Source organism: Mesocricetus auratus, unplaced genomic scaffold (assembly GCF_017639785.1).
Source record: "Mesocricetus auratus isolate SY011 unplaced genomic scaffold, BCM_Maur_2.0 Super-Scaffold_100019, whole genome shotgun sequence".
In the NCBI taxonomy this organism is placed as follows: domain Eukaryota; kingdom Metazoa; phylum Chordata; class Mammalia; order Rodentia; family Cricetidae; genus Mesocricetus; species Mesocricetus auratus.
This window is the reverse complement of record NW_024429200.1, coordinates 12,040,506-12,067,326: the sequence shown is the minus strand read 5'-3', so window position 1 is coordinate 12,067,326 and position 26,821 is coordinate 12,040,506. Positions and strand designations below refer to the sequence as shown.

The window sequence follows — 26,821 nt, the reverse complement described above, 5'->3', positions numbered from 1 at the left end:
TCATGGGCAACTGTAGAGTTTATTCTTGTGTTTTGGCACTATGGATGTCTGGAGGACAGGCCCAGGAACCCATTGCCTAGGCAGGGCACTGCCTGTACAGCTGTGGCCTGGAGGTCGCTGCTCACCAAGGAGTGACTTCTGGCCAGATAAGTCCTAGCTGAGGGCATTCTTAACTCCGGGTGGAACCAGGCGCTGCTCCTGTGAGCTGGCCAGCCTGTGAGCTGGCGCTGCTCCTGCCGGGCTGGCCAGCCTGTGAGCTGGCGCTGCTCCTGACTGACTCCTGTGAGCTAGCGCTGCTCCTGACTGACTCCTGTGAGCTGGTGCTGCTCCTGACGGGCTGGACAGCCTGTGAGCTGGCTAGTCACCAGTGAGCAGGACTGGTGGGCAGGCCTCAGGTGAGATGCAGTGGCCTTCATGCTCCACCAGGCCTGCAGGACACTGGCAGCCTGGAACACAGGGCCTCACACAGTGGGCGGCCAGCTCCCCCAGGGGTATGTGCTGGTTGAAACAGGTTCGGGGACAAGGTGGTCCACACTCATCAAACACAAAGCCATGGTCCGTAGGGCAGCCCACCACTGCAGGCAGAGAGGAGCAGTCATGTCCCAGAGGTCCCCCATGTCTCTTTAGTCGCTATGCCACACTTTACAGACCTCCCTGTGCCCTCCCTGCCCAGACTTGAGTCTGGCGAGCCCTCCTTTCTGTACTGTGCCCTCAACCAACAGAAACTGGCATCACCCCTTACCACAGAGTGTAGGGCCCCTCCAGACAGGAGTTACCCCAGCCTGGCGACAATGGCTAGCGTAGGCTTCCAGGACATCACAGAGACAGGTGTCAGCTGAGGAGCCTGGTCCACAAGCACATAAGTCATATACACAGGCAGCAAAGAAAGCCTCTGGTGGTACCACAGCATGGCAGGGACTGAACGGCGAGGTCTTCAGGAGCCCACACCGGGCGTTGGCCTCACGCCTGGCACGGTAGCCTGCTGCCCGGCACGGGTCCACTTCTCGACCTGCAGAACAGGGCCGGCCAGGACCCAGCTCCTCAGGGACCTTCATGGAGAGAGAGAAACCGTGATATGAAAAACACCACTGCAAAATCTCCCTGCGCCTGTAATCCAATTCTTACCCACACCCTTGAATGGAACTCATTGCATCAGAGGAAAAGAAATAAGAAGAAAGCAGAAGTGAGGGTTAGCTGGGAAGAGGAAGGAGATTCGAGAAAGACAGGGTGATGGGGGAGGTGGTCAAGGTAAGTACATACTCGTGTGAAACTGTCAGAACGAAATACATTATTATGCATGATTAATACATGCTAACGAAAACATGTTTTTAAAGAGCAAGGCATAGTGGTGCATGCCTGTGATCCCGGCTCTGGAAGGCGGGGCAGGAGGATCCCGGGATAGATGGAAAGGTCCAGGGCAACCTGGACAACATTGTGGGACTTCGTATCAAAGAAGAAAAGCAAACGAACCAAAGCTCTGGCTTCAAGAATAGCAAATGCTAGCCGGGCGTTGGTGGCGCATGCCTTTAATCCCAGCACTCGGGAGGCAGAGGCAGGTGGATCTCTGTGAGTTCGAGGCCAGCCTGGTCTACAGAGCGAGTTCCAGGACAGCCTGCAAAGCCACAGAGAAACCTTGTCTCAAAAAACCAAAAAAAAAAAGAAAAGAAAAAATAGCAAACGCTGTTCTTGGGCTTGTCTAGCGTGCACAAAGCCGTATTTTGATACTCTATACCTCACAAAAAAGCTGGCACTGTGGCACGTGCCTGTAATCTCAGCAGCCGGGAGACAGAGGCAGGAGGATTAGCACGTCAAGGCTACACGGAGTTCAAGGACAGTCTGGGTTCCACGAGTTTCTTGAAACAAAACAGAAAGAATCAGAAGTGCCCGGCCCATCCGGTACAATGGTGGCTGGGTTAAGATGGTCACAGGCTAGCAAGACCCTGAATCAAAGACAAGAATAACAACAAAGAAAAACACCGTCCTCTCCTTTTCTTTTGACATAATCGAAGACTACAGTAGGTAAATGATTGTTCAAGGTCACACAGCCAGTGAGGGACAGAGTGGGCTTTAGGGATCCTAGCAGGCCAGCCTACGTCCTCTGTTAATCAAGACAGGCATTAAGCCTCCAACTTCCATGAAAACCCAAAATCCATCTTGGGTCCCTTTCCACAGCCCGCCCCAGCTTCTTGCTCCCAAGCCACTCACCTTCCAGCTGTTGCCAAAGGCCGCCTCTGTGGGCAGGAATCTCCCATCCGGACCCTGCAGATCATCCTGGGCAAAGCCATTGAAGTTCCCACAGAGACCACAAGTCCGGCCCCGGTAGGAGCTGGGAAGTCTGACCTCCACCTGGGACTGCCCATCCCACAGCACCTGTGTAGAGAGGCCTGGGACTCGGGAAGGGAAGGAGAAAGACCCCACGGAGCTCATCTGCTAAAATGATGGCCGCCCTGCTGCGGAGTGGACAGGTGCACACTGAGGGCCACTGCCCTAGCTTGTACGCATTGCTCTGCAGCCGGGACAAACATGACAGCTGCCCACTACTCCGGGGTATCTTTCAAACTGGGTTTCCGGGGGTACAAAACCCACTTCCTGAGAATCACTGTCTTGCGACCTCAAAGATGATACAATGCAATTAGGGTCCGGATGACGGGCACACGAGCATGGGTTTGTGAGCTACGACTCTGGCGGGAATCAAGAGAACAAGCCACCTTTCCACATGGGAGACGGGACAGCATCCCTGTCCCTACCAACTCCCCATTTTACAGACAAACTGAGGTCCAGAGAAGGCAGGGGTTGGCACAGAGTCTCGGTATACGGATGGCCGAGCCAAGATGGAAAACGGACTCGGGACAGAGCTTTCTGAGGCTGCAGAGGCAGCTCTCACTTCCGCCCCCTCCTTCCACCAGGCGGGAGCAGGCACCTGTCTGTAGTCACGGAAGCACAGGCTCCCAGACCCACCCAGCTTTGTCCTCTGGCCACACCTGAAGCCCGGGCTGGGCATGCAGGATCACAGTGCGGCCACGAAGCTCGACGTACAGCAGTGACTCCTGAAGGAAGGGCAGGGTCACTGTGTGCTGGTCCACCTGGAGAAGAGAGGGCGGAGGGAGGGGCCATGGTGGACCAGTCAGGTGAGCCGTGCAGCACTGACCTTCCCCGAGTCCTTGGCTCACCGTGACTGTCCCGCCCTGCAGCAGCCTCACGACCACGGTTCCCAACAGCACCGCTACCTCTTGGGTCCAGGCCACACCCCTCCGGCCCCGGTCATCATTAGTCACGTGCACACTATGGGGAGGAAGGGCCCGGGTGCCGGAGGTCAGGAGCGCCACATTTCGGTGTCAGGGAGAAGGGAGAAGGGTGCGCACCTGAAGTCGTCGCCGTGGCAGTCCTTGGCCAGCACGTAACTGCAGCTGCCCTGGAAGTGCAGCAGGCGGCCATCGAAGGTGCGGTAGTGGGGGTCTCCGAAGGCCATGCAGGAAGCCGGTCGGGGCAAACAGCGGGGACAGCAGCTGCCGGGACTCAGGGCAGGAGCCTCATCCTGGCCTCAGACGCAAACGCGGTCAGTCACAGCATCTGCCCATCTTCTCTCTGACCCCTTGAACCCAGGTTCACTGAGAGCGGGTTAGCACGCCCTCTTGTGTTCACTCCAGGAACAGCACCATCCTTGACTCCACCAATGGCTCATGAATTGCAACAGAAAGCCCGAGTCCCCCTCTCATGGCTCTGGGATGGAAATGCCCCTTTTGCACCCCGCTCCTACTATCTTGGACCAAAACACTCACCCGGCCACATGTGAGCTTACTGCAGCGCTGGCTCTGGCAGCGCACAGTGCCAGCCACGCAGGAGCAGCTGGTGCAGGCGTCTACCGCCCAGTGTTCCCCAGAGGCTACTTGGCGGCCCTGATGCAGGCATGACTGAGTAGGGGCTGAGGGGAAATGAGACAGAGAGGGTCTGTGCCCTACTCAAACACATCGGTGCTGATGGAAAGACACCATTTCTCCTTCTCAGACTGACTGGTGGAGGATCTCCGCAGGACCCTGAAACACGTGGATTACCCGCACCTGTCATGTAACCTGGGGACTGGCCTCAACTCCTTCCTTGCCTAGAACAATGCAGCTGCCACTCACAGGGCCCGCATTTGCTGGTGGGTGTTGGCCCCTCCTCCCTTGAGACACCACTTGTCTCCGGGTTCTGTGACAGGTGCTGGTAACCGAAAGTGTTGCAGGGTCCTGCAAAGTCTCCATTCACCAGGCTCCTGCAGAGATCCCTACTGCTCAGTCTAAGGAGGAGAAATGGATGTCCTTCTACGAGCACTCTCCTGCCTCATTTCACAAGCACCCTGAGGGTGGTGATTTCCTCAGCAAGCCTGGTAAGTCTGGTGTGTATTGGGCCTTGCACTCAGGTTGGTTATGGAGTCCTGGATACCCAAAATGGCAGTCCCTGGAGTCTTCTACTGGGCCAACCCCCAACTGCAAAGTGCAATGCCTATATGGGCCTGGGGTTCACAGGGCCCCCGAAAAGCCCTCAGGCTTGAGAACACAGGCCTTGTTCCGTATTTCTTCTGCCTCGTGGGCGTCCCCTGCACCTCAGTGGGTAGCTCCTCCATTTCTACAACAGGGTGGAAGCTGCATTCTGCCTGCAGACCTCGGGACACCCGCAAATGCCCTTCCCTCCTCCGGTCCCAGCATCCTCTCTGATGGGTAGACCAAATCTGGCCACTTACCCTTACACACGGGGCAGCAGCTGCCGGGGGGTGTGTGGCGCTCCCACAGGGGACAGCTGGGCTCAGGACAGGCCCGGTGAGTACAGAGCCACGTCAGATCCTATTGTGGTCACATAAACACGACACGGAGAAAAGAGATGTCATGGAGTTGTGGGGGCAGGGTTGGGAGCAGGGTGTAGGCAGGATATGACAAATGGGCAAATGTCAGAGTGAGCAAGACCAGGAGTAGATGTGGGGAAGAGGTGACAGCTCAGAGCAGGGATGGGGACTCACCCGACACTGGCAGGTGTAGCAGGGGTCTGGTGGCATCAGCTCAGTCCCCTGTAGGTCCTCTGTGCAGTTGCTTAATGCCTCTGTGAAGGCAAGAGCCCAGCGTGGGGGGAGGGGTCAGAGGACAGGAACTGCAGTCCCCGCCCTATCTGCACAAAGAAAAGTCTGGACCTCCCGTGTTTTGTTTGCTTGTGTAGGTTAGCTCGGTGAGACAGAAAATGTGGAATTATCCATGAATTTGCATCTCATCCTTGTAACGGGCCACGCTAATCCCCACAGCACTGGTTTATTTGGCCTTCACAACCCAATTTTAGTATATGTGCTGCTGAAGCAAGCATCTTCAGTCCCTTGAGAGAACTTTGCTACCAAAGAGGGGTGGGGCTGGAACCCAGCGCAGCATGGCTCCCTCAGCCTGGGGTCACCACCAAGCATGGGTCATGCCAGCTGGCCTGGACTGCTCTTCTTGTTACCCCTGGGTTCCATCCTAAGTACCACACAAACAGGGTATGGTGTCATATGTCTATAATCCCAGCCTCCCAGGTTCTAGTCCTGCCTCCACCACTTGATGGACAAGTGAATTTACTTCTCAGTCTTTTCATGTGTAAGAAAGGAACAATACCGCTTCACCTGATTGGGTCACCGTGAAAATCAAATGAGACGCCGTTTATCAGAAGCACCGGGTAGTGTGTGGTGTGCATTAGGTTCCTAATAAAGTAGTCTTCTCAGCCCTTGCAGTTCATCCCAGCAAACGCTAGAAGACTATATCGCTCTGATGGAAGGCCATGGTTGTTTCACAACATTGCGAATGTACCGAATGCCCCCCGAGTTGTAACTTAAATACAGCAGAGATGGTAAATTGTGTGTTACCAAGGAGCTGTATGTCTTTACAGTAAGGGCTTGAAAAGAGGGCAGAGGGCAGGCAGTTCCCCTGGAGAACCCTGTCTGTATGTAGGAAGACAGCACGTAGCAAAGCTGAACCATCGTGTCCACCATGCTGTGCACCTGGCTTCCACGACAGAGGCTGAGTAAATGCCAAGTCTCAAACCTAGGAAACAACTCGGCTGTTTTTCAATATTTATAAGGACATGACTCTATGCTCTCACATATCTTTGTAAATTCTTATTTGAAAAAAAGAAAAGAAAGAAAGAAACAGGCCGGGCGGTGGTGGCGCACGCCTTTAATCCCAGCACTTGGGAGGCAGAGGCAGGCGGATCTCTGTGAGTTCGAGGCCAGCCTGGTCTACAGATCGAGTTCCAGGACAGGCTTCAAATCTACACAGGGAAACCCTGTCTCGAAAAACCAAGAAAAGAAAAAAAAAAGAAAGAAAAGAAACAGAATAGCTCTCCCTGCTGCTACGCCATTCAAGGATCCTATGCCAGACAACTGCTAGCCTGCAGTGCCCCCTGCTGGGCAGGATGTCCCACAAACCGCCCCTGGCAGCAGAGACCATCGGTCCCTGGCTGCTTCCCGTGGCAGCTCACTTAGGAGTGGAACAGACTTCACCCACTTAGGCAAGAGCTTCCAGAACAGTACTCTTGAGTCCGCAGACGCTGAGGTGAGGGAGGAGAGCATTCCTGTAGGGGCGCAGCCCTGCCCTCCTAGTCCATCTACCCCGTGTCCTGGGACTCACGGGCACAGGTGGGGCAGCAGCGCTGGGGCCCAGGGGGCAGAAGCTGGCTCGGTGGGCAGCCCACCAGAACGGGGCACTGCCGCCGGCGACAGTGAAGGCTGGGAGGCCTCTCAGGTTGCAGCTACAAGAATGAGTGAGCAGAGATGAGTCCGAGGCCGTGGAAGCCCAGCGGCTCCTGGGTGCCAGGATCCCTCCCCGGCGCCCCTCCCACCTCCCCCACCCTCCGCCCCTCCACCCCCGTCTGCTACACCCTTGTCTTCAGGTACTGTGGGCCTGTCACTTAGCTCCTAATCCGGAGATGATACCCTCCTGGGCTTGAGCCGTCATGTGACCTCTAACCCTTTGGCTCTCTTCATACCATCCTCCTTACGCCACTGCCTGTCTCCCAGCTGAACACCGTTCAGCATCACCACTCAAACTTGTATGCCGCCTACACTGACTTTGAATTTCTGGTCCTCCTGCCGCTACCTCCCCAGTGCTGGGATTATAGACATACGACGCCATACCCTGTTTGTGTGGCACTTAGGATGGAACCCAGGCAAGCACTTTACCACCTGAACCGCATGCCCAGCCCTCGCTGGTACTCTTAAAACGGAATGTAAACACTTTCCGTGTGGGCTGCTCACTATTCCTGAATGCCACCACCCCAAACACCAGTCAGGGCGTCCATCGACAACCTCCTCATTTGAACCTTGTGCTCTGTCTAAATCCAGACCTGGTTCTGACCAAGCTCAACCTCAGTCCTGGACCCAGAGACACTCTGTCTGATCCCCATGGTCCTGCTCCATGAAGCGGCCAGTCCCAAACCCTGTCCTCTCCTACCTCACAGGTGCACACTTCACAGGGGTCTGCCCCAGGCTGGAAGCTCTCCCCGGGCTCATACTTCCGGCCCTCATGCTCACAGCCTTGAGGGGAGACAAGAATGGAGGGGGGGGGAGCTTCAGGCTGTCAGCAGTGCCAGGTGGAGAGCTCACCCACCCTTCAGCTCCTGTCCCCACCCCGGGGCTGAGGAGCGTCCAAGAATGAAGGCTACTTCTCCTGGAGCCCCCCTCACACCCACCCCTGCCGCCAGCCCAGCACAAACAGGAGATGCTCACCCCCTACCCAGGGCTCCCTCCCACTCCAGGTTCCAAGTACCAGAGCATGGAGGACAACAGGCACTGGGTTCCCGCTGGGGCCGGGTGCAGGCGCTGACACACTGGACTTGGGCGCAGGTGATGACGCCCATGTGACACACGCAGGTGGAGCAGGGGCTGTTGGCGGGCACCCAGCTGCTACCTTCAGGATGCTCCTCTCCATGAGCCAGGCAGCCTGTGTCCCAGGCAGGCAGGTATAAGCTTGAGTCCAAGATCTGGACATTCGCACCCCCCAATCCCTCCTGCGGTCAGCAAGACACGGGGGCACTAGGATGGGGTGTGGCATGGATATGGCCAGGGCGGAACTCATGTCTGCGGGGGTGAAGGGAGCCGTTTGCAGGGAGCCGTTTGCTTGTTTGATCCAGCTGCAAGCAGCGGGCACTATCGATGGAAACCCATGGTGCCGCACTGGTATGCAGCAGGCATGTAATAGATGCACATGGGATGAATTGCCCTGTTACTACCCATGTGCCCCAGGCATCTCTCCCAGCCTGTCTCCTCCTGTATCCAACGGGGATTATATCTGCCCTGTCTTGTTTACAAGGCGAGAGACGCTGAGGCGGTTCTGGGTTAACTACGCAGGGCAGGGTGAGGGGCCGCAGACTGGCTGAGAAAGGCTGGGATTCCGGGGCCAGAGGCCAGAATGTACATCTTGACCTTGTCACCTGCAAGCTGAGTGGCCAGGAAAATTAGATTACCTCTTGTGTCCCCTTTTCTCATCGTTAAAAAATGGGAGGCAGGGGGCCAGGGAGATCCTTAGCCAGGAAATGCATTTGCCACCAAGCTGAACAACTTGAGGTGGGTCCCAGGGACCCTTGTGGTAAAGGGAGAAAAAGGACTCCCATAAGTTGTCATCTGATCTCCACGTAAGGCTGTGATGTGCTCCCCAGCCAAAATAAATCAATAAAGGTAATAAAAAATGGGAGCCATATATAGATAAGATAGTCATGTTCTTAAATGAAGTGTGTGTGTGTGTGTGTGTGAGAGAGAGAGAGAGAGAGAGAGAGAGACTGGTACACTGTATATAGTTCTAATAATTGTTATTAATCGTGATTATATTACTACTGAAATAGGGAGAGAGACACCATTGAGAGGAACTAGCTGTTGAAAGGATGAATGTGGATTAGGGGGACAGCTAAGAATTGAGCCTGGGGGCGGGGAGAAAGGGAGGGTCATAGGGTCAGGGGCGGAAGTATGGGTATAAGGCTGGGATTACCTGTGCATCGAGGACAGCAGCTCCCTGGCTCTGTGACCTGACGCGGGCAGGGCAGGGGAGGGCAGGGGAGCCGCGTACAGCTGACCTGGCCAGCCTGCAGGCAGGAGTGCAGGGTCAGGGGCTTGCCACGGAGCTTGGACCCAGACGCATGGGCCACCCTCGTCCAGTCTGGCTTCTACATACCCAGCAGCGGCAGCGCTCACAGCTGCCCTCGGGTCCCTCAAACTCCTCCCCGTCTTGGTGCTCCCGACCCTGAGAGAGGCAGCCTGTGGGAGACACACTTTCTGTGGGGAAGGGGTGTGTGTCACCCTGCCCTACCTCAGAACTGGCAGAAGGAGAGGGTAGGAGGGCAGCAATGTAAGGCAGAGCCAAGTGTTCTCACTGTGGCAAACGGGGCAGGAGCAGGGGCCTGGAGAGGGGCGTGAGCAGGGAGCCGGAGGACATGGCTTCTTCCGACAGTGCATAGAGCCTTCCTGGGAGTAGAGGCCACACTGTTACTGGGACTTCCAAGTTACCTTCCAGTCAGGCTGCACCACCAGATTGGATTATTGTCTGTGTCAAGCCCAAGACTCTCTTCTCTGGCCAGAGAGACCTGACCCCACCCCTGTCTCGTCAGATGTCACAAACTGTTTATTGCAGCCTAGGTGCAGACAACTCCTTCCAGGCCACAGGGGAATGTGAGGGATGAGAAGATGCCAAGGTCCCAAAGATTCACCTCACCTGGCAGGTGCATAGGGAGCAGGCGGGGTCGAGAGGATCCGGAAGGATCTCTCCGAGGGCAGCGGTGATCCCATGGTACAGGCATCCTGGCAGAGTGGGGAATACAACCGGTGGGCCACTGTCAACAGAGCCCTCCCTGTCACATGCACGAACACACACACACACACACACACACACACACACACGCACGCACGCACACGCGCAGGGAAGGGAAAGGGCGTGAAGGAAGCTATCATCAGGGATACAGGATTTTTGCACAGAGATTTGCATGTATGAAGAGGCTGGGAAACTGTGGATTCCACCTGGAGATTAAAGACCCAGGAGAACGGCCCGCCTGCACAGGAGAAGACAGATTGGCGTGGGCAGGGCCAGGTGGGCTGGGTCAGGGAGGGTGGGCTGGAAAAGCTGCCCATCCTGGTTGGTGACTGGGGCAATGGGAACCACTGGACAGTTTTCAATAGGGTGACATTTTAAGAAGGCAGCAAGATGATTTAAGAGCAGAAAAGTTTAGAACACAAAGGACCAACTGGGGAGGTGACAATGGGGACAGAGACGAGGGCAGATCATGCACATGGGAATTGTGGGGGTCAGAGAATCTCTGTGCATCTCTCTCAGGGGCTTCAGCTGTATACAAAGCTCCCGCCCACTGGAGCCTCGCCTCAGGGAGTGCCAGCAGGAGTAAGGGGGGAGGCCGGTGGCTCCTACCCTGGCAGGTTGGACAGCAGTGCCCAGGGACGACGAGTGGATGGCTGCAGGCTGGAGGCTTGCAGGGCTGGCGAGTACAAGTCACAAACCCTCCAAGGCAGGTGCACAGGCCGCAGGGGTCCCTGGGATCGGGGAACTCCTGGCTGCTCAGGTAGGATACTCCCAGATACTCACAGCCTGTCAGAGAGGGGAATGGGAAAGGGGGAGGAAAGCAGTCATCCCCTGGGCTTGTCCTGGCAGGAGGCCAGAGACTCAAAAACCTGGCACCTGGGGGCCTTAGGGTGGGTCCAGACTCTAGTAAAGGAGCCTCGATGGGGTGGGGTTTGCACTGGCCAAAGGGTAACCTTTCTCTCCAAACCCTGCAAGAAATCTACGTGGCCATCTCTATGGAAAACACACAAGGCTCTGCCATAGGGTTAGGTGCTCAGTAGGTCACTGCTGGAAGGCACAAGTTCTCCCAGACTGCACACAGGGTCAAGGTAGCCCCTTCCCAATACTCTGTCAAACCCAGGTTGATAAGAAGGGGAACAGTCTGCCCTGCACTCCTCTGTGACATTCTGCTTGCATCCCTTAAAAAGGGGGAGTGGCTCGGCAGTTACAAGCACTTGTTGCTGTTGCAGGGGACCGGGGTTAAATTCCCAGCACCGACAAAGTGGCTCGTGATCATCTCCGTAACTGCAGCTCCAGGGTGTCTGATGCCCTCTTCTGACTTCTGAGGCCCTTAGACACACACATGGTACACAGACATACATGCAGGCAAAACACTCATACACACAAACTAAAATAAATAAATAGACCTTGTCTTAAATAAAAGAGTGTGATAGTGATGGGATTTTTACAGAGCCATACATATAAAGTAGACTCATACACACTTGAAGTTAAAAGTTTAGAATTTAATGCACACATGCACACACACACACATATATGTATATATATATACATATGTATATATATATATATATATATACATACAGGTTCTCATATTGCTGAGGTTAGCCTTGAACCACCTCAGTCCTAGGATTACAGGCACGGGACACCACACCCAGGTAGAATTACACAGTATTGTGGGTTTTTTTAAGATTTATTTATTACATATACACTGTTCTGCCTACATGTCAGAAGAGGGCACCAGACTGAATTGTAGATGGTTGTGAGCCACCATGTGGTTGCTGGGAATTGAACTCAGGACCCCTGGAAGAGCAGTCAGTGCTCTTAACCTCTGAGCCATCTCTCCAGCCCCACGTGGCAAGTCTAATTTTTTTCACATAACCCATCTAGGGAGCTGGCAAGACGGCTCAGTGGGTAAAGGCTCTTGCCATCCATCAGGCATGATAATTTGAGGTCAGTCTCTGGGAACTGGTAGAAAGAGAGCTGATTCCTGACAAATGGTTGTCCTCTGACCTCCCGCTACATAACTGAACTAGTGTGTTCATTTGAAGAAAAGCACTAAATAAATAAAATTACACATGGTGGAGGGTGCTAACATAAACTGGGCTTTCTGATTAGAGCCTGCAATCCCAGCACTTGGGAGATGGAGGAAGGAGGAGAGGGCAGAGGTCATCCCCAGCTACATGGCAAATTGGAAGTCAACATGGGCTACATGAGACCCTGTCTCAAGATAAAGACTGCTAAGGTAATACAAGAGTGACTAGGAGGGAAGAATTTTTTTTTAAACAGGCCCAATGGGATTTGGTAATCTGCCCAAGTTCACACTCCTGAATTGTTTCAAGGACAGGAGAAAACGCAGGCATCCACACGGGGCTTTGTTGTCTGTTGTTTTTCAAGATAAGGGTTCTCTTTGTAGCCCAGGCTATCCTAGCAGTCTCTATGTAGACCAGGCTGGCCTCGAACTCAGAGATCCACCTCTGCCTCCCGGGTGTTGGAACTAAAGGCGTGCATCACCACTGCCCCCTTTCTCTTACATTAAAAAAAAAAAACTTACTGTTTTGATCTACTTGAGGCAGTGAAGAGGAAGCTAGCTCAGCTCTCTCATCGGCCCGCTCCTAACCCTCCCTCTCCCCACCCCCTAATCCCCAGCTCACTATCGCAGGTAGGGCAGCAGTCTTCCCGGGCTGGGAAGGGACATTGTGCAGAGGCACACGCCTTGGGCTCGCAGTTGACGCTGCCCTCCCAGCAGAGGCACACGTGGCACGCGGTGCTAAGAGATGCGAAGCGCTCTCCGCTGGCAAACTCCTTCCCCTGGTACAGGCAGCCTAGAGGGAAGGGCAGGGACTGGGGGCTGTGGCGGCTGGTGGCCACACCCTGCTGTTGGACCTTGTTCCTTACAGGTTTACTAAAGCCCCCAGGCAGGAGCGACCGTCGGAGGAAGGAGGACCCCTGGGAAGGCACAAGAGGCGAGCAGGGGCATCAAGGCTGGGAGGGAGGTAGCGGATGGGAAAGCGGGATGGGGGTGCCACTCGGATCTCAAGGAGGAGGTACCATCGCAGGAGGGGCAGCAGGGGCCCCGGCGCGGGTGGGCGCAGGGCGCGGGAGGGCAGGGCAGTCGCTGGCAGGACACCGCGCCGTCCAGACAGAGGCAGCGGCTGCAGGGGTCTCCCGGTGGGAAAAAGTGCTCCTGGTGGCGGGCGGGGACCGCATCCCCTGACTGCGGGCAGCCAGCAGGGACATCTGCAGAGAGAGCGCGTCATGGCGCGGGGGACAGGAAGAGCCGCGGGGAGGGGTGCAGGGAGCGGTGCCTACCTCGGCACTGCGGGCAGCACTCTCCCGGACGCAGAACCGGCTCGGGACAGGACAACGGCGGACAGCGACGCGCCAGGCACTGCACGTTGCCGCTCTGAGGATGGACAGACGGATGGAGTCCAAGTCGGGTTAATGCGAAGTGGTCCCCACGCCTTCCGCACATCCTCCCTTTCCTACGGGTCACACACTCACCAGACAGCGACACAAGCGGCACGGGTCAGTGGGGTGAGGGAAGTCCGCTCCGTTGGGGTACTCTTTCCCGCCAAAGGCACAGCCTGAGGAGGGGACAGCTATGGGCCGCTGTCCCCAGGGCTAAGAACCTGTTGGGACGTTCTCCGTGCCGTGTGCACCCCGCCCCAGCCCAGCCATCTTGCCTTTGCAGTCTGTCCTGCAGCAGGTGCTGGGCAGAGGGTGACCACACAGGGCGCTGGGGCAGGCACGAGGCTGGCAGTGGGCTTGGCCTTCCTGACAATGGCACTCCTGGCAGGGGTCTCCGGGATGAGGGAAGCGCTCTCCATCCACAAACACCTGTGTCTCCACGATGCAGTCTGGCAGCAGACAGTGGGCAGGGGTCCGCTGCAGCAGAGGCTGACAGCTGGGTGCTCCAGCAGAGGCTGACAGAGCGGGTGCTCCAGCAGAGGCTGACAGAGCTGGGTGCTGCAGCAGAGGCTGACAGAGCTGGGTGCTGCAGCAGAGGCTGACAGGCTGGGTGCCCCCTGCAGCCTCTCCAGCGCTCCCAGAACCCAGAGCTACCAGGATAACTGAGAAGAGCCAGTTTTGAGACTGTCTCCAATCAGGGCAGCAATGCATCTCTCTCGCTGGTGTGAAAAGCGTGCGTCCCTTTACTTGGAGATGGAGACAGGCGTGTGTCTCTGGGGGCGCTGAGAAGATCCTACACAAGTGTGTACCTAGGACACAGACCCGTGCACGCAGGGACCATGCCCCATGCACCCGCACTGCAGGAGCCTGTGTTACACAGGTGCATACGACTGCATCTGAGAGGAAATGCAGGGTCACACAGAAGGGTCTGGTGAGCTCCATAGAGTTCTTAGTGGTGTAAGGCCAAAAACAGTTCTGAAAGCCATTGCTTTGGGAGGTTTCTGCTGATCCCGCCTGGCTGGGTGACAACAGAGTCTGGGCCCCCAGGCCAATCAGACACAATAAGCACATACCTGGGCACTTGGGGCAGCACTGGCCTGGTCCACTCTGGGGCTTGCTACAGGTTGTGGCAGGACAGTTGACCAATGAGCACCTCACAGTCCCATCCTGGGAGCAGGGAGGGGACAATGGGGGAGGGCCCAGGAGGGGCTCTGTAGGGCGGCTTTAAGTGCAGGAATGTACCTCACAGTGGCAGGTGTGACAGGGGCTGTCCACGTCTGTGAAGTTCTGCCCATTGTCGTACACAAGGCCGTGGTAACTGCAGCCCTCACAGCTGGGGCAGCAGGCACCTACGTGGGGCAGGCTGGTCAGGGTGGGCTGGTCAGAACCAGAGAGGAAAGATGAGATCGGGGGGCACTCACCGGGCAGCTGGGTAGGATGTTGGCAGCTCACCGGGGAACAAGGCACTGCCCTGCACACGGGCATCCCATCTCGGCAGGAACAGGTGGTACAAGGCCGCCCATCTGGCTCCCACTGGATCCCCTCAGCAAACTCCTCACCATTGAACACACAGACTACAGCAAGGGCATCTGTCACCATGGCAACTAGATATCTTCATCCATCCTTGCCCTTCCCAGCCCATGGGGGCCCTGGTTTGCACCCCCACCATAGCCTCTGAACAAATGCTGAGATGCTTGGTAGACCCTCCTTACTGGGGTACGGCTCTCCCCGAACCCCACCCCATGGAGTGCCCTTGGCAGGTGCTCTCCAACACATTACACACCTGAGCAGAGCTGTGGGCCAGAGGCAGACCGTGTACAGGGGGCGACCGGGCAGCCCTGTTCTTCACAGGACACTTCACCAGCCTAGGAAGAGGGCCGGGTGAGAGACCCTCAAGGAGTGACACGGAGCTGGGAAGAAGGTAGGCCACTCACCTCACAGGAGCACTGAAGGTAGGCCCACTCACCTCACAGGAGCACTGAAGGCAGCGGCCATTCTCTTGGAGGGTGAAGGTCTCCTGGCTCTGATATTCATGTCCCTGGTATTGACAGCCTGGGCAGGAGGACAGGGGTCTGGGGGACAGGACTAGTGGAGCACCATGCCACCCCAAGGCATATTATCCCCATCTTGGAGAAGATGACCTAGGCATGTCCTCTGGGAGTCCCCCCCCCGCCTGCATCTCGCTACACACACTACGGAGATGTGTGCCTTGGGCGGCGAGGTAAGGACCAGGCTGTGGGGTAGGAGGTGCCAGGGAAGCAAAGCTCACCGTGGTCCAGAGCCTGTCCCTAGTCGGTGCCTGCCCCTTGCATGGTGAATGGCGACCCTGCCCCCACTCACCATCACAGACAGGGCAGCACTGCCCAGGGATCCTGCCCGGATGTCTGCAGGGTGCAGGCGGGCAGGGCAGAGGCTCACACTGGACACTCCCATTCTGCCAACAGGGCCCAGTCAGGAGCAGGCAACAGGCCCTGAAGCCAGGCCCTCCCTGCCAGGCAGTCATACTTACAGCACAGCGGCAGCTGGAACAGGGGTCCTGGGAGCCCACAGGCTCCCCGCTGCTGTGTTCCCGCCCATTTAGGAAACAGCCTGTGGGGAAACCGAGCTCAGATGCTCTTTGAGGGAAACTCACCACCCCAGTCCAGGCCGGCACAGGTAACTCCCACTGGGCCAGCCATTAGCACTTCCGGCCTCTCTGTCCCACCCCCAACTCACCATCGCACACTGGGCAGCAGGTGCCCGGAAGGGGCCTGGCAGGGTATGGGCACAGGGTAGCGCACTCCCTCTGGCGGCATTGGATGTGGCCCTCCTGGCAAGGGGAGGCAAAGGAGAGGCCCCAGCGTTCAGCCAAGAAGCAGATATGGCATTAGAATCCCAGTCATCGGCTTACTGGATTGCCTATGGGATGAAATGCACCCCCCTTCTCTGCCACATTTGTAAGTTGAAGCGGTTGCCCCTGGTGCCTCAAATACGATCTCCTCTGGAAACAGAGTTGGTGAAGATGCAGTTAGTGAGGTATTACTGGAGTAGGTTGCACCCCTAATCCACCATGACTTAGTATCCCTGTATAAAGGGAACTCACGCATAGGGAGAATGCCACAAGATGAAGATGAAACCAGATTTGGATGCTGAGGCTGAGAGCTGGCTCATCACTTAGGGGGCTCACTGCTATTGTAGAGGAAACAGGCGGCCCGAGACTGCACCCTCACAAACCCACATCAGACACAAGTGTACTCACAAAGTAAAAAATAATAACAGAGGCGCTGGAGAGATGGCTCAGTGGCTAAGAGCACTGGTTGCTCTCCCAGAGGTGCTGAGTTCAGTCCCCATCAACTACAGTACTCACAACCATCTGTAATGAGATCTGGTGCCCTCTTCTGCCTGCAAGCATACGTGCAGGCAGAACACTGCATACACAATAAATAATCTTACAAAACAGAAAAACAAAACAAAACAAAACAGGCCAGCTGTAGTGGCACAAGCCTTTAATCTCCGCACTTGAGAGGCAGAGGCAGGCAGATCTCTGTGAGTTCAAGGCCAGTCTGGTCTATATACTTGAGAGCTGTCTCAAAAAAAATTTTTAATAAATGAAAAATAAAATCTTAAAAAAATATTTGGATGCTATAGAAGCCAGAGAATGGCAACAACGATTAGAAGCCAGGAAAGGCACAAAAAATTCCCTTTCACAGTCATCTAAGCAGACCAAACCCGCCACAGCTTGGTCCTGGACCTCTGACCTCCAGAACCACGGAGTACATCTATGTTGTTTTAAGTGTGTAGTTCTCAGTTATAGAAGCCTTAGGAAGCTGGTACAAACATACAACCTAGCAAGCGACCTATCTGTATGTTACTCTGTCTACCTGTCTAAAAAAAACAAAGCAGGTAATGTAGTCCGATGCTCATAGCCTTGAGGGCTGAAATTAAGTGTAGGCGGGCATCCATTTCAGGAAGCTGGCACTTCAGGAAGCTGGCACTTCCAACTTGTCCCAACTTTGCCCTTTGTCTAGTCCCAGGCATCTTTCCCTACTCCCCCTCCTCACTCACTCTTCAGGGCCTAGGTGAACAGCACCCCAGGCATGAAGCTTTAGCTCCAAGTTGCCAAAGAACAAAGTAACACAAGCCACATAAGCCATGTAAATCTTTTTTCAAGGGCAACTTTTGAAACATGAAGGGAAACAGACAAAATTAAAATTTATATTGTAATCTATTTTTTTTTTGTTTTTGTTTTACGAGACAGGGTTTCTCTGTATTGTTTTGGAGGCTGTCGGTCCAGTCCGGCCTCGAACTCACAGAGATCCGCCTGCCTCTGCCTCCCGAGTGCTGGGATTAAAGGCGTGCGCCACCACCGCCCGGTGAAAATTAAAATTTATATTGTAATCTATTTACCTATCACATGCAAATTTTCAACATGTAATCAAGGGAATATTAATGAGATCTTTTGCATTCCTTTTTATCCTGCCGTCCCTCTCTTCATTTTTTGTGGGTTCTTGTTTGTTTTATGTTTGTTGATTGGTTGGTTGGTTTTGAGGGACGATAGTTGTGACAAGGTCTCACTATGTAACCTATGCTGTCCACATATTCACAGCCTTCCTGCTTCAGCCTCCTAAGAATTGGGATCACAGGCAGGCATAACTACTTCCAGACAGGGTCTTACTATGTAGTGCAGGCTAGCCTCAAATTCACGAATTTCCTGTCTCTGCCTCCTAAGTGCTGAGATTAAAGGCATCTGCCTCCACATCCTGCCCATAGCAGTTCTGGTCAGCCACATCTTAAAGGCTCCGATGTCACAGATACTACAAGTACAACTGTATTCCTCTCTCTTTGGGGTTCTGATCGCCCAGTGTGCCCTGCCCATTGGCTCTCCACCCGCCCATCAACTTCTTGAGTCAAAATTACCAGCCTGCTGAACAGACCGGGCGAACAGGCAAGCACACCAGCTTGCATGCTCACAGGGTCCACAATACAATCATTTCCATCACTGGTGCTTCTCAGTGCCCACAGATGTGGCCCTGGAATGAATCAAGAATCCAGCAGGCCCGATGGCAGGCCAGGGTGAGGGACGGTCCAAGGGCAGCCCCAGGACTCACCAGGCACTGGCAGATGCGGCAGGGGTCTCCAGGAGTGGTCCACTCTTGGCCATGGTCCCTGTGAGAGTTACCTTCTGTGCAGCCTGGGGCTGAGGACAGAGAACAGGCCTAGTGGGGATCTTCCTGGGCCCCTTCTTGCCATACTCTCCACCCTCCTCTCCTGCTCCTACCTCTGCCTCAACCCTCTTAATGATGCGATCCTTTAATGCAGTCCTCATGTTGTGGTGACCCCAACCACAAATTTATATCCATTTCTACTTAATAGCTGTAATTTTGCTACTGTTGTAAAGCATAATGTAAATATTTTTGGAGATGGAGGTTTGCCAACCCACATGTTGAGAACATGGTCTAGATTCTCAGGGACTCCCAGTGCCCCCAGGCCGGGTGAGGTCCTCATCACTCCTCAGCCTGCCCTTCCATGCCTTTCCTAGACAGCAAAGTACACCCTCCAGCAAAGATCCCCCGGAAGGCCTTCCCTGCTGTACCCAGACGGACTTGGTCTCCTTCTTAAGTTCAGCAGGACCTGATCCCTGCTTCTGCTCCTGCCTCTGTAACACTAGTTTATAGGGTTGGTGTAACTCAGGGTCACCCTCTAGTGGCCTGTAGGGAGGATTCTGCATCTGGGGTGCCCAAAGCAGACAACGGTCAACTATACAATCCTAGAAGGTACACCACGTGCACCTTACAAATGGAAAACAAACGGAGAAACAATGACTTAAAATCACGAAACCAGTAAGAGACAAAGGAAAACTTTGAACCTGGGTACCGCCGCTCCACAATGTGATTGGCATTGCGTACCCCTAACCAAACATCAGTCTAGAAGGGAGGGCTCTGGAGTCAAGAGACAGTGTGACAGCCTGCTGGGGACTCTTCAGAGAAGGAGTCACAGGACTGGAAAGATGGCTCAGTGTTTGAGAACACTGATTTCTCTTTCAGAGGACCTGAGTTCAATACCCCAGCACAGGCACTGCATATACACGATACACAATGTACATGCAGGCAAAACACTCATACACATTAAATACATACGTGAATAAATGAACGGGTCATGGGTTCTCACCTTGGCAGACTGGGCAGCAGTGTCCAGGCCTCAAGACTGGCTCAGGACAGGGGCTTGGCAGACACTTCACAGGTACACACCGGACCAGGCTCCCCTACAATGGAAATGGGTGTGGCTGCCAGCAGGTTCAACACGGGCAGGTGTCCGGCAGGGATGGAGGGAGACTCTCAGCGGCACCAGGCTCAGAAGGCACATACAGGGCCAGTGATGGACATGGCAGGGTGAGACAGAGACGGTCCAAGGATGCAGGCCTGGGAGGCTGCAGCGACTCACCAGGCAAGAGCACCGAAGGCATGGATTGGAACTGGACAAGAAGCTGGCCCCTTCCTCGTGAAGCTGCCCTTCATACTCACAGCCTGGGAGGTTGTCAGGATGACAAGGGTCACCAGAGAGCAGGGTAGGGGGACGATACCCAAGGGAAGGCAGGGCCCCAAGATGGTGTGGGCCCACTGAGGCTGAGGGCATGCGTGGGTGAGAACAGGATGTCACCTGGACGGCAGATGGGGCAGCATTCCCCAGGTGGGGTGAGGGTCTCCAGGCAGTTGAGCTCAGAGCATGAGGGCCCTTGGCACTGCACAGCTCCTGCCTGCAGGGCAGACACCAAGTCCCCCCTTGAGCTCTCTCCACTGTCCATGCTGGGGTACTCAAGGCCTACCAGGCTTCCCACCAGAATGCCCAGAGGCATGGCCAAGCCTTGGGTAATGCAGAGCAGCGGGCATTAACAGCGATGGGGTCTGTATCCTAATTTTCTTACCTGGATGCCACCTGCTACCCCCAAAGCGCCTTCAAAACCAGGCCTGGATCCCCAAGTAAGAGACCCAGATGCCTGGGACCACATCAAACAGTTGGATGACCTATTTTTTATATTTCCTTCATCTTTCCAGCAAGTGGCAGTCAGGGGTCTGACTCTGACACAGTGTGCTGACTTTATTTATAACAGGAGGGAGGAAAGTGTCTAGAACGGTGAGCCCACCCTACCCCATGCCACATGCAACACACTCATCAAAAGCTCTTGTCATATAGAGTAGCAGTGAGGCACCATATACCCTGAAAGTTCTCTCTGTGTGTCATGTCTGAAGTATACAGCTTGGGGCATGAGAAGAAGAATTCTGGGGCTCTAAACCAGTGCCTCATGCGTGTTCATCATGGACTCTGCCACTGAGCTACACTGCTAGCCCCAGAGTCCTTTTAAAATTCATCAACTCCTAGGATTCCAGTCTTGGTCTCTATCCAAGGGATGGCTGGAGTCCTTGTCCCTCCTAACTGACCACCAACTGGTTTGCCTCTCTTGGTAGAATACCAGACAGGGTGCTCAGTTCCAATGGAATTTCAGATAAGCAACACTATGCATTTTTAGTATGCCTCAGCCTGGCCCGGAGACACATGTCTCTCCTCTCCTTGGAGGCTGAGGCAGGAGGATCAAAAGCTCAAGACCTGCTTCAGCTATAGAATGAGCCCAAGGCCAACCTGATCAACTCAAAAGAAGCGAGTGAATGAGCAAAGACAATGAAAAAAGAGGTCTGTGAATATAGATTAGTGGTACAGTACTTGCCTAGCATGTAGAATGCTCTTGGTTTAATTGCCAGTCACACACACACACATATATATACACACATGCACACACGCACGCACGCGCACGCACACATGCATACATGTATGCATGCATGTGCAATCCCTGCACTCAGTAGGTCCAGATAGGAAGACTGCTGTGAGTTGAGTCCAGCTTGGGTTACCCAGTAAGTTTCAGGCTAAAAAGCCAAACATGGTGGTGCACACTTAGAATCCCAGCATTTGGGAGGTGGAGTCAGGAGGATCAGGACTTCCAGGCCAACCTCAGCAACATGAAACAAACTAAAAACAAAAACCAAAGCCAAACAACAAAAACAAGCACAAACAGAATGTCCCAAATATTGTATGGGACACACACACACACACACACACACATGTTACTTGAAATTCAGATTTTGCAGAAACTAAATGAAAAAACAATGAACTTGGGAGGCAGAGGCAGGAGGATCCCTGTGGCTTTGAGGTCAGCCTGCTCTGCAGTGAGTTCCAGGCCAGCCAGGGCTACGTGGTGAGACTCTGTCTCAAAACAACGAAAACTCCTAGAGAGCCGCTGCCTTCCCTCCTCCAGCTGTCTTCAAGTTGCCTCCTAGCTTCCTGTCTGACCTCTGTTATTCCCTGGGATCTAACTAGTCACCAGGCCCTGCCTGTTCTATAGAAACAGGCCCTGCCTGCAGCCCCCTGCTCTCTCTGGCCCTGTGCCTAGACAATAGCTGTAGCAGTCTCCCAGCTGGTGTTTGTATCCATCCCAGAGCAGGGGGGATATCCCTAACACTCTTGTTGTCTCTGTGGACGTCAGTGGTATCCCACAGCCACAGAAGGAAATCGAAACTGCACAGCCGGCATTTTCCTGGCTCTTGTGGCCTTGCTAGACCGACGACTGCCCTATGTCTCTCCCCACCCGCCTCTACACCTGAGTACATTCCTCTTTCTAGCGCAATTCCACCAAGAAGCTCTGGAGACCCAACAAGTGTGTGCAGACTGAGCTCCAGCAAGTAGAACCAGTTGGGATCCCTGGTCGTGGATGACAGTCTGAGCAGACAGACTCCGTAACACAACCAGCACAGCATGTCAGTGACGGGTGGGCGGCTAGAGAGGCAACAGGACACAGTGACAGGTCTCAGGCACTCACCAGACAGCGGCAGGTGGTGCAGGCATCTGGGGAGAAGGTCTCCCCATGACCGTAAGACTGGCCATTGTGGCTGCAGCCTGAGGTGGAGACAGTGATGTCATTTGGGACCCCAGTGCCTTCTCTGGGCCCACAAATGGCTGCATCGGGCGGATGGGGTGATACTGACCGCGGCAGTGGGGCAGATCGGGCCGGGGGCCACAGTGGGCCGTCCCATCACGGCACACACAGGCTGTGCAGGCATCAGGCTCCCAGCGAGCCCCTTCAGGACAGGTGCGTCCCAGCCCCCAGCACCGGTGGGAAGCTGAGCAGCAGTCACAAGACTCCAGGCGCATCACCCTGGCTCGCAGGTCCCTGTTCTGGGGAAATGGAGTGGAGGGGCGGGCTTGGTTCAGCTTCCTTCGTGGATAATTCCACAAGGCCTGTGAGTTAGAGAAACTGAGGCAGGAGAGGTGGGTGCCCTTTCATCAGCATGTTTCAAGGAATGTGAACAGAGAAACTTAGGACTCCTTCCCCGCCATAATAATTAAGAGTAATTTGGAGTGGGGAATAAACCCCTGGCTGGTGGTTACTAGTTATAAAGTCTAGTCTGCCTCGGTCTCTGAGGTGCTGGGACTACAGGCATGCATCACTTTGCCTGGCTTTTAAAGACATCACCCATTCACAACCTTCCATAGTGGTGTCTTATGTGTAGGCAGTACCCCATTCTCTGCCAAATGCATGAAAGAATATGTAAACCTGGGTCAAAACCGCATACCCTGGAGGCTCCACATTCTGACAGGAGTTATCAGGACCAGTCAGGTAAGAACCTCTCTATGTGCATTTACAACAGAGTTCTAAGGGCTGGGGATATGTACCTTAGTGGTACAGCCCTTGCCTAGGCTGTGTGAGGGCCTAGGTGCAGTCTCAAGCACTGTCAAAACAATAAGCCAATAAAACAAGGGCAGGGACGGCTCAGTGGCTGCAAAACTGGCTGCTCACGCAGAGGATCTGGGTTTGGTTCCCAGCACCCATATGGTGATCCATAACTCCAATCCCAAGAGACCCAATGCCCTCTTCTGGCCTTGACAAGCAGCAGGCACACAAATGCTGTATAAATAAACATGCATACAGCATCCACATATGCAAAATAAAAATAAATCCTAAAAAAATAAAACAAAGGCTGGTCGTGGTGGTGCACGCCTTTAATCCCACCACTCAGGAGCCAGGGGCAGGTGGATCTCTGTGAGTTCAAGGCTAGCCTGGTCTACATAATGAGTTCTAGGACAGCGAGGACTATGTAGAGAGACCCTGACTCAAGCAAAGCCCTCTATTTTACTGTTCTTGGGGCCTCCAAGCCCAAGCCCCTCTCTTTCTCCCAATATGCGAAGCCCATCCTACCCCATCCCCGCCGCTCTGCCTCCAAGTACCTGCTTTCGGAGGTCAGTCACCTCGGCTTCCAGCCTTTCCAGCCTCTCCTCTAGGGGGCACCATTGCTGTTGGGGGGCTTTAGCAGGGACCAAGGAGTGGGAGGGTGCCTGCTGTTGATAGTCAAGAATGTCGGCAAGCCTAGGGTGCTCTCTGGAGACCTCTTCACCTAAAGGGCACAAGAAGCCAGCTTGGCCCATAGGCAGGGGTTGGTAAGGTCTCCTGGGCTCTGTCCCCTAAACCATACAGGGGAAAGAGCCATCACACTGTCCACCTACCCCTCATTCGGGTGGAGAGACATGGTGTGACTGCCCACCTACCCCTCATTCGGGTGGAGAGACATGGTGTGTGAAGGTGTCGGCGTGGAATCAGGTGGGTGGGGCAGAATATAACAACGCAAAAAAAAAGGAGGCAGAAGCCTTGACAGCACCATAGTGGTGGAACCATTTCCTAAAGGGACACAGAGCAGGATCCAGACCTAGGCCTCCCTGCAGCCTGCTCTAACTATACGGGGATCCTTAGTCATGGAGCTGGGGCGTCTGGACCATCCACCCACTGTGGGCCAGAGATAGCATGGAGGTCTGACATGTTCGTCAAGAGACCAGAGATAGCATGGAGGTCTGACATGTTTGTCAAGAGACCAGAGATAGCATGGAGATCTGACATGTTCGTCAAGAGACCAGAGATAGCATGGAGATCTGACATGTTCGTCAAGAGACCAGAGATAGCATGGAGATCTGACATGTTCGTCAAGAGACCGGCACAGGCTGAAATGCGAGGGGGGGGGCTGGGAATGTATGCACGGAGAGTTCTATAAATACCTGGAGACTAGTGTGTGTGTGTGTGTGTGTGCATGTGCGTGTGTGCGTGCACGTGCATGTGCATGCACATGTGTGCATGTGTGTGTGCACGTGTGCATGTGTGTGTGCGTGCATGTGCATGCGCACGTGTGTGTGCATGTGCGTGTGTGCGTGCATGTGCATGTGCATGCACATGTGTGCATGTGTGTGCACGTGTGCATGTGTGTGCTTGCATGTACATGCGCACGTGTGTGCGTGTGTGTGCATGCATGTGCACATGTGTGAGCGCATGTGTGTGCACGTGTGCATGCGTGTGCGCGCGTGTGTGCACGTGCCTACTTACGCATGTCCCCACTCATGTAACCCTGTCAGGAAAGGAGCTGCTTCGGGAATAGGTGTTAGGTGCTCCCAATCCCACTGTTTATAGACGCATGGCAGACATGGGGCCCCGTGTTGGGTGAGGCGGGCTCTGGAAAATGAGCCTAGCTGTGCTGAACTGGCAAGGCCTCCAGCACACCAACACTCAGGCAGTGAAGACAGCCCGTCCCTGGTTCTAGATAACATGTCCAGGAAGGAGAACCGTGCCTCAGAGCTTAGGCCAGGGGCAGGGCACAGAGGCTTTCCCCTCACCCCACTCCCACTAAGTCAGGAAGGTAGAGGCAAACGCTGCTTCCCACAGACATCCAGGGAGTAGGGGAGGCTTCCCAGAGGAGGCTTCCCAGAGGAGGCTTCCCAGGAGGCTGAAGGAGGTGGCTGCCTTTCTGTCCCACAGTGGCCCCTCAATCAGGACCAGCTGGAGTAACTGGAAGCCTTTCTCCCAGGCAGAGGGGGCATTCCAGTCCAACTCACTCAGTTACCCAAGGTAGACATCTGGGGCTCCGCTACCAGTTTCCGGGTTCCCTCTGTTGTCCCACAACCCACCCGTCCATCCTCCGCGTTCCTCCAGTCTTCACTGAGGGTAACGAGAAAGCTTCCGATTCAGTTTGCTCCTCTCTCACACAGCACAAAGCTCCCAGAGCAAGCTCAGATGTCCCTTGTCACAACGGCACCGCTCAGCTTTCCATCCTGCCCGATGCCCCTCCCCACGAGAGGTCCTAACCCTCCTACCCTAACCCCACCAGCAGCCCGCCCAGCCTGCTCTCATCTCCTGCCTTGTGCAGAAGGAGATCCTGCCCCCAGAAATTGTCACAGTCTTAACACGGTCCCTCCACCCAACTTCTATCAGCAGGAAGGGTGCTCACGGATAGAAGTCTCAGTTTCTCCTCCCAAGCATGACCTCCTCTAGCTACACTACCCCACAACCCCAGCTCTCCTGCCAGATCCTCCAGGGCTGCTCAAGCGGGCACAACCGAGGAGGTCAAGGTGGCAGTGGAGGGAGGGTGTGTCCTCTGGGATCCTCCTGGAAGTAGCACAAGCCTGGTTGCTCCCCAGAAACTGAATTCGGGTTCTCCCCCCAGTCTCCTCCTACCCTGTTCCTGCAGAGACCCATCCATTTGTGCAAACGCCAAAGGCTATAGCCTGACAGGACAGAGTCAGTTCCCACAGACAGAGAGCATTCTCCCCCTCCCCCTCCCCTTCTCAATACAAATAATTAACTTCAGACACCCAGATACCAGGACAGCCTCTGCTTCACTGCTGCTAAGAACTCCTTGGCATGGACGGCGGGAGGGCCTCCCCCAGTCCAGGAACCCCTCCCGAGCCGCCCCTCCCCCCACTCTGCTCGCCCACCGACGGGGAGTACGGAGAGAGAGAGAGCACCGAGGCCGGCCGGGGACAAGCAGCCCAGGCGGGGCTGGAGAAGTGGTCTGGCCACGTCCGACGGTCTGCTGGGTTGAGCCAGAAGTAGGGACACACCCTGGACGCCCCGACTCACCGCGCGCGGCCAGCGCCAGGCTCCCGAGCTGCAGGAGCAGCGGTAGCAGCAGTGCCGCCCCGGCCCCCGCCATGCTCTCCCCGCCGGCCTCGCTGTGGATCGGTGCTCGGCGGGCGCTGCGGGAGGCGGGCTGCGGAGACTCAAGCCGCCGCCCACCCAGTCTTTGTTCTGGGAGGGCTCGGCGGTTCTCCGCCCCTTGGTGCCCGCTCCCCCACCCCACCAGGGGCTTCGCCCTCGGGGCCCCTGCGGGTCCTGACCCACAGCAGTCTTCCAACTCGGCAGGAAGCTGAGCGCAGGGTGGGGGTGGGGGAGTCAGGACCACCCATCTCCCTGCCCTTTGGACTGCTCACCCTTCAAGGGTTCCGAGTGACTTTTCTCCCTCCACCTCATGGGGTTATGGGAACAGCAGGCTGAGCTGGGTTCAAGGGCTGGAGAGAAAACTCAGCGGTTAACGGCCCTTGCTACTCTTATAGAGGACCTAGGTTTGGCTCCCAAAACTCACGTGGCTACTCACACTCACCTGTAATTCCAGTTCCAGGACATCCAGCACCAGGCATGCAATACATACAAGCAGGCAAAACACCTCATACATGTAAAATGAATAAATGAATACTATTCTAGCCCGATCCCTATGGAGCCGATTCCACGTGCTTTTAAATAACCCCTGATTTCTCTCAGGGCCTCTGCGCTCCTGTTTGTAAGC

At 55.0% G+C, this 26,821-nt stretch overlaps 1 protein-coding gene across 1 annotated transcript; it reads right to left on the bottom strand.

Moving 5' to 3' along the window:
- LOC101825758 (kielin cysteine rich BMP regulator) lies at window positions 1-26,194 on the bottom strand. Its single transcript, XM_040728685.1, has 38 exons — window positions 26,119-26,194; window positions 23,448-23,614; window positions 22,208-22,397; window positions 22,042-22,118; window positions 19,833-19,929; window positions 19,617-19,699; window positions 19,344-19,437; window positions 18,284-18,372; window positions 15,912-16,005; window positions 15,706-15,785; window positions 15,537-15,630; window positions 15,163-15,248; window positions 14,980-15,061; window positions 14,618-14,770; window positions 14,439-14,545; window positions 14,270-14,363; window positions 13,472-13,645; window positions 13,290-13,372; window positions 13,098-13,191; window positions 12,837-13,025; window positions 12,440-12,610; window positions 10,398-10,574; window positions 9,693-9,778; window positions 9,355-9,445; window positions 9,156-9,238; window positions 8,973-9,066; window positions 7,758-7,931; window positions 7,443-7,525; window positions 6,621-6,741; window positions 4,994-5,073; window positions 4,721-4,820; window positions 3,780-3,922; window positions 3,363-3,535; window positions 3,171-3,282; window positions 2,982-3,083; window positions 2,206-2,370; window positions 743-1,049; window positions 1-575 (listed from the first exon to the last, which is right to left on the bottom strand). Exons 1-38 carry the CDS (start codon window positions 26,189-26,191, stop codon window positions 358-360), a joined length of 4,680 nt encoding a protein of 1,559 aa, XP_040584619.1. The 5' UTR covers window positions 26,192-26,194; the 3' UTR covers window positions 1-357.
- Window positions 26,195-26,821: the final 627 nt, after the last annotated feature.

What these genes read in the sequence shown, in the direction of transcription:
- LOC101825758 (XM_040728685.1), bottom strand. Translation starts at nt 26,191, where the DNA reads ATGGCGGGGGCCGGGGCGGCACTGCTGCTACCGCTGCTCCTGCAGCTC. An exon ending in GTTCCAGCTGCCGCTGTGCT is followed by an intron (nt 15,631 to 15,705) that starts GTAAGTATGACT and finishes CCCTGTTGGCAG; the next exon opens with AATGGGAGTGTCCAGTGTGA. An exon ending in CTGTTGTCCTCCATGCTCTG is followed by an intron (nt 7,526 to 7,757) that starts GTACTTGGAACC and finishes TCTCCCCTCAAG; the next exon opens with GCTGTGAGCATGAGGGCCGG.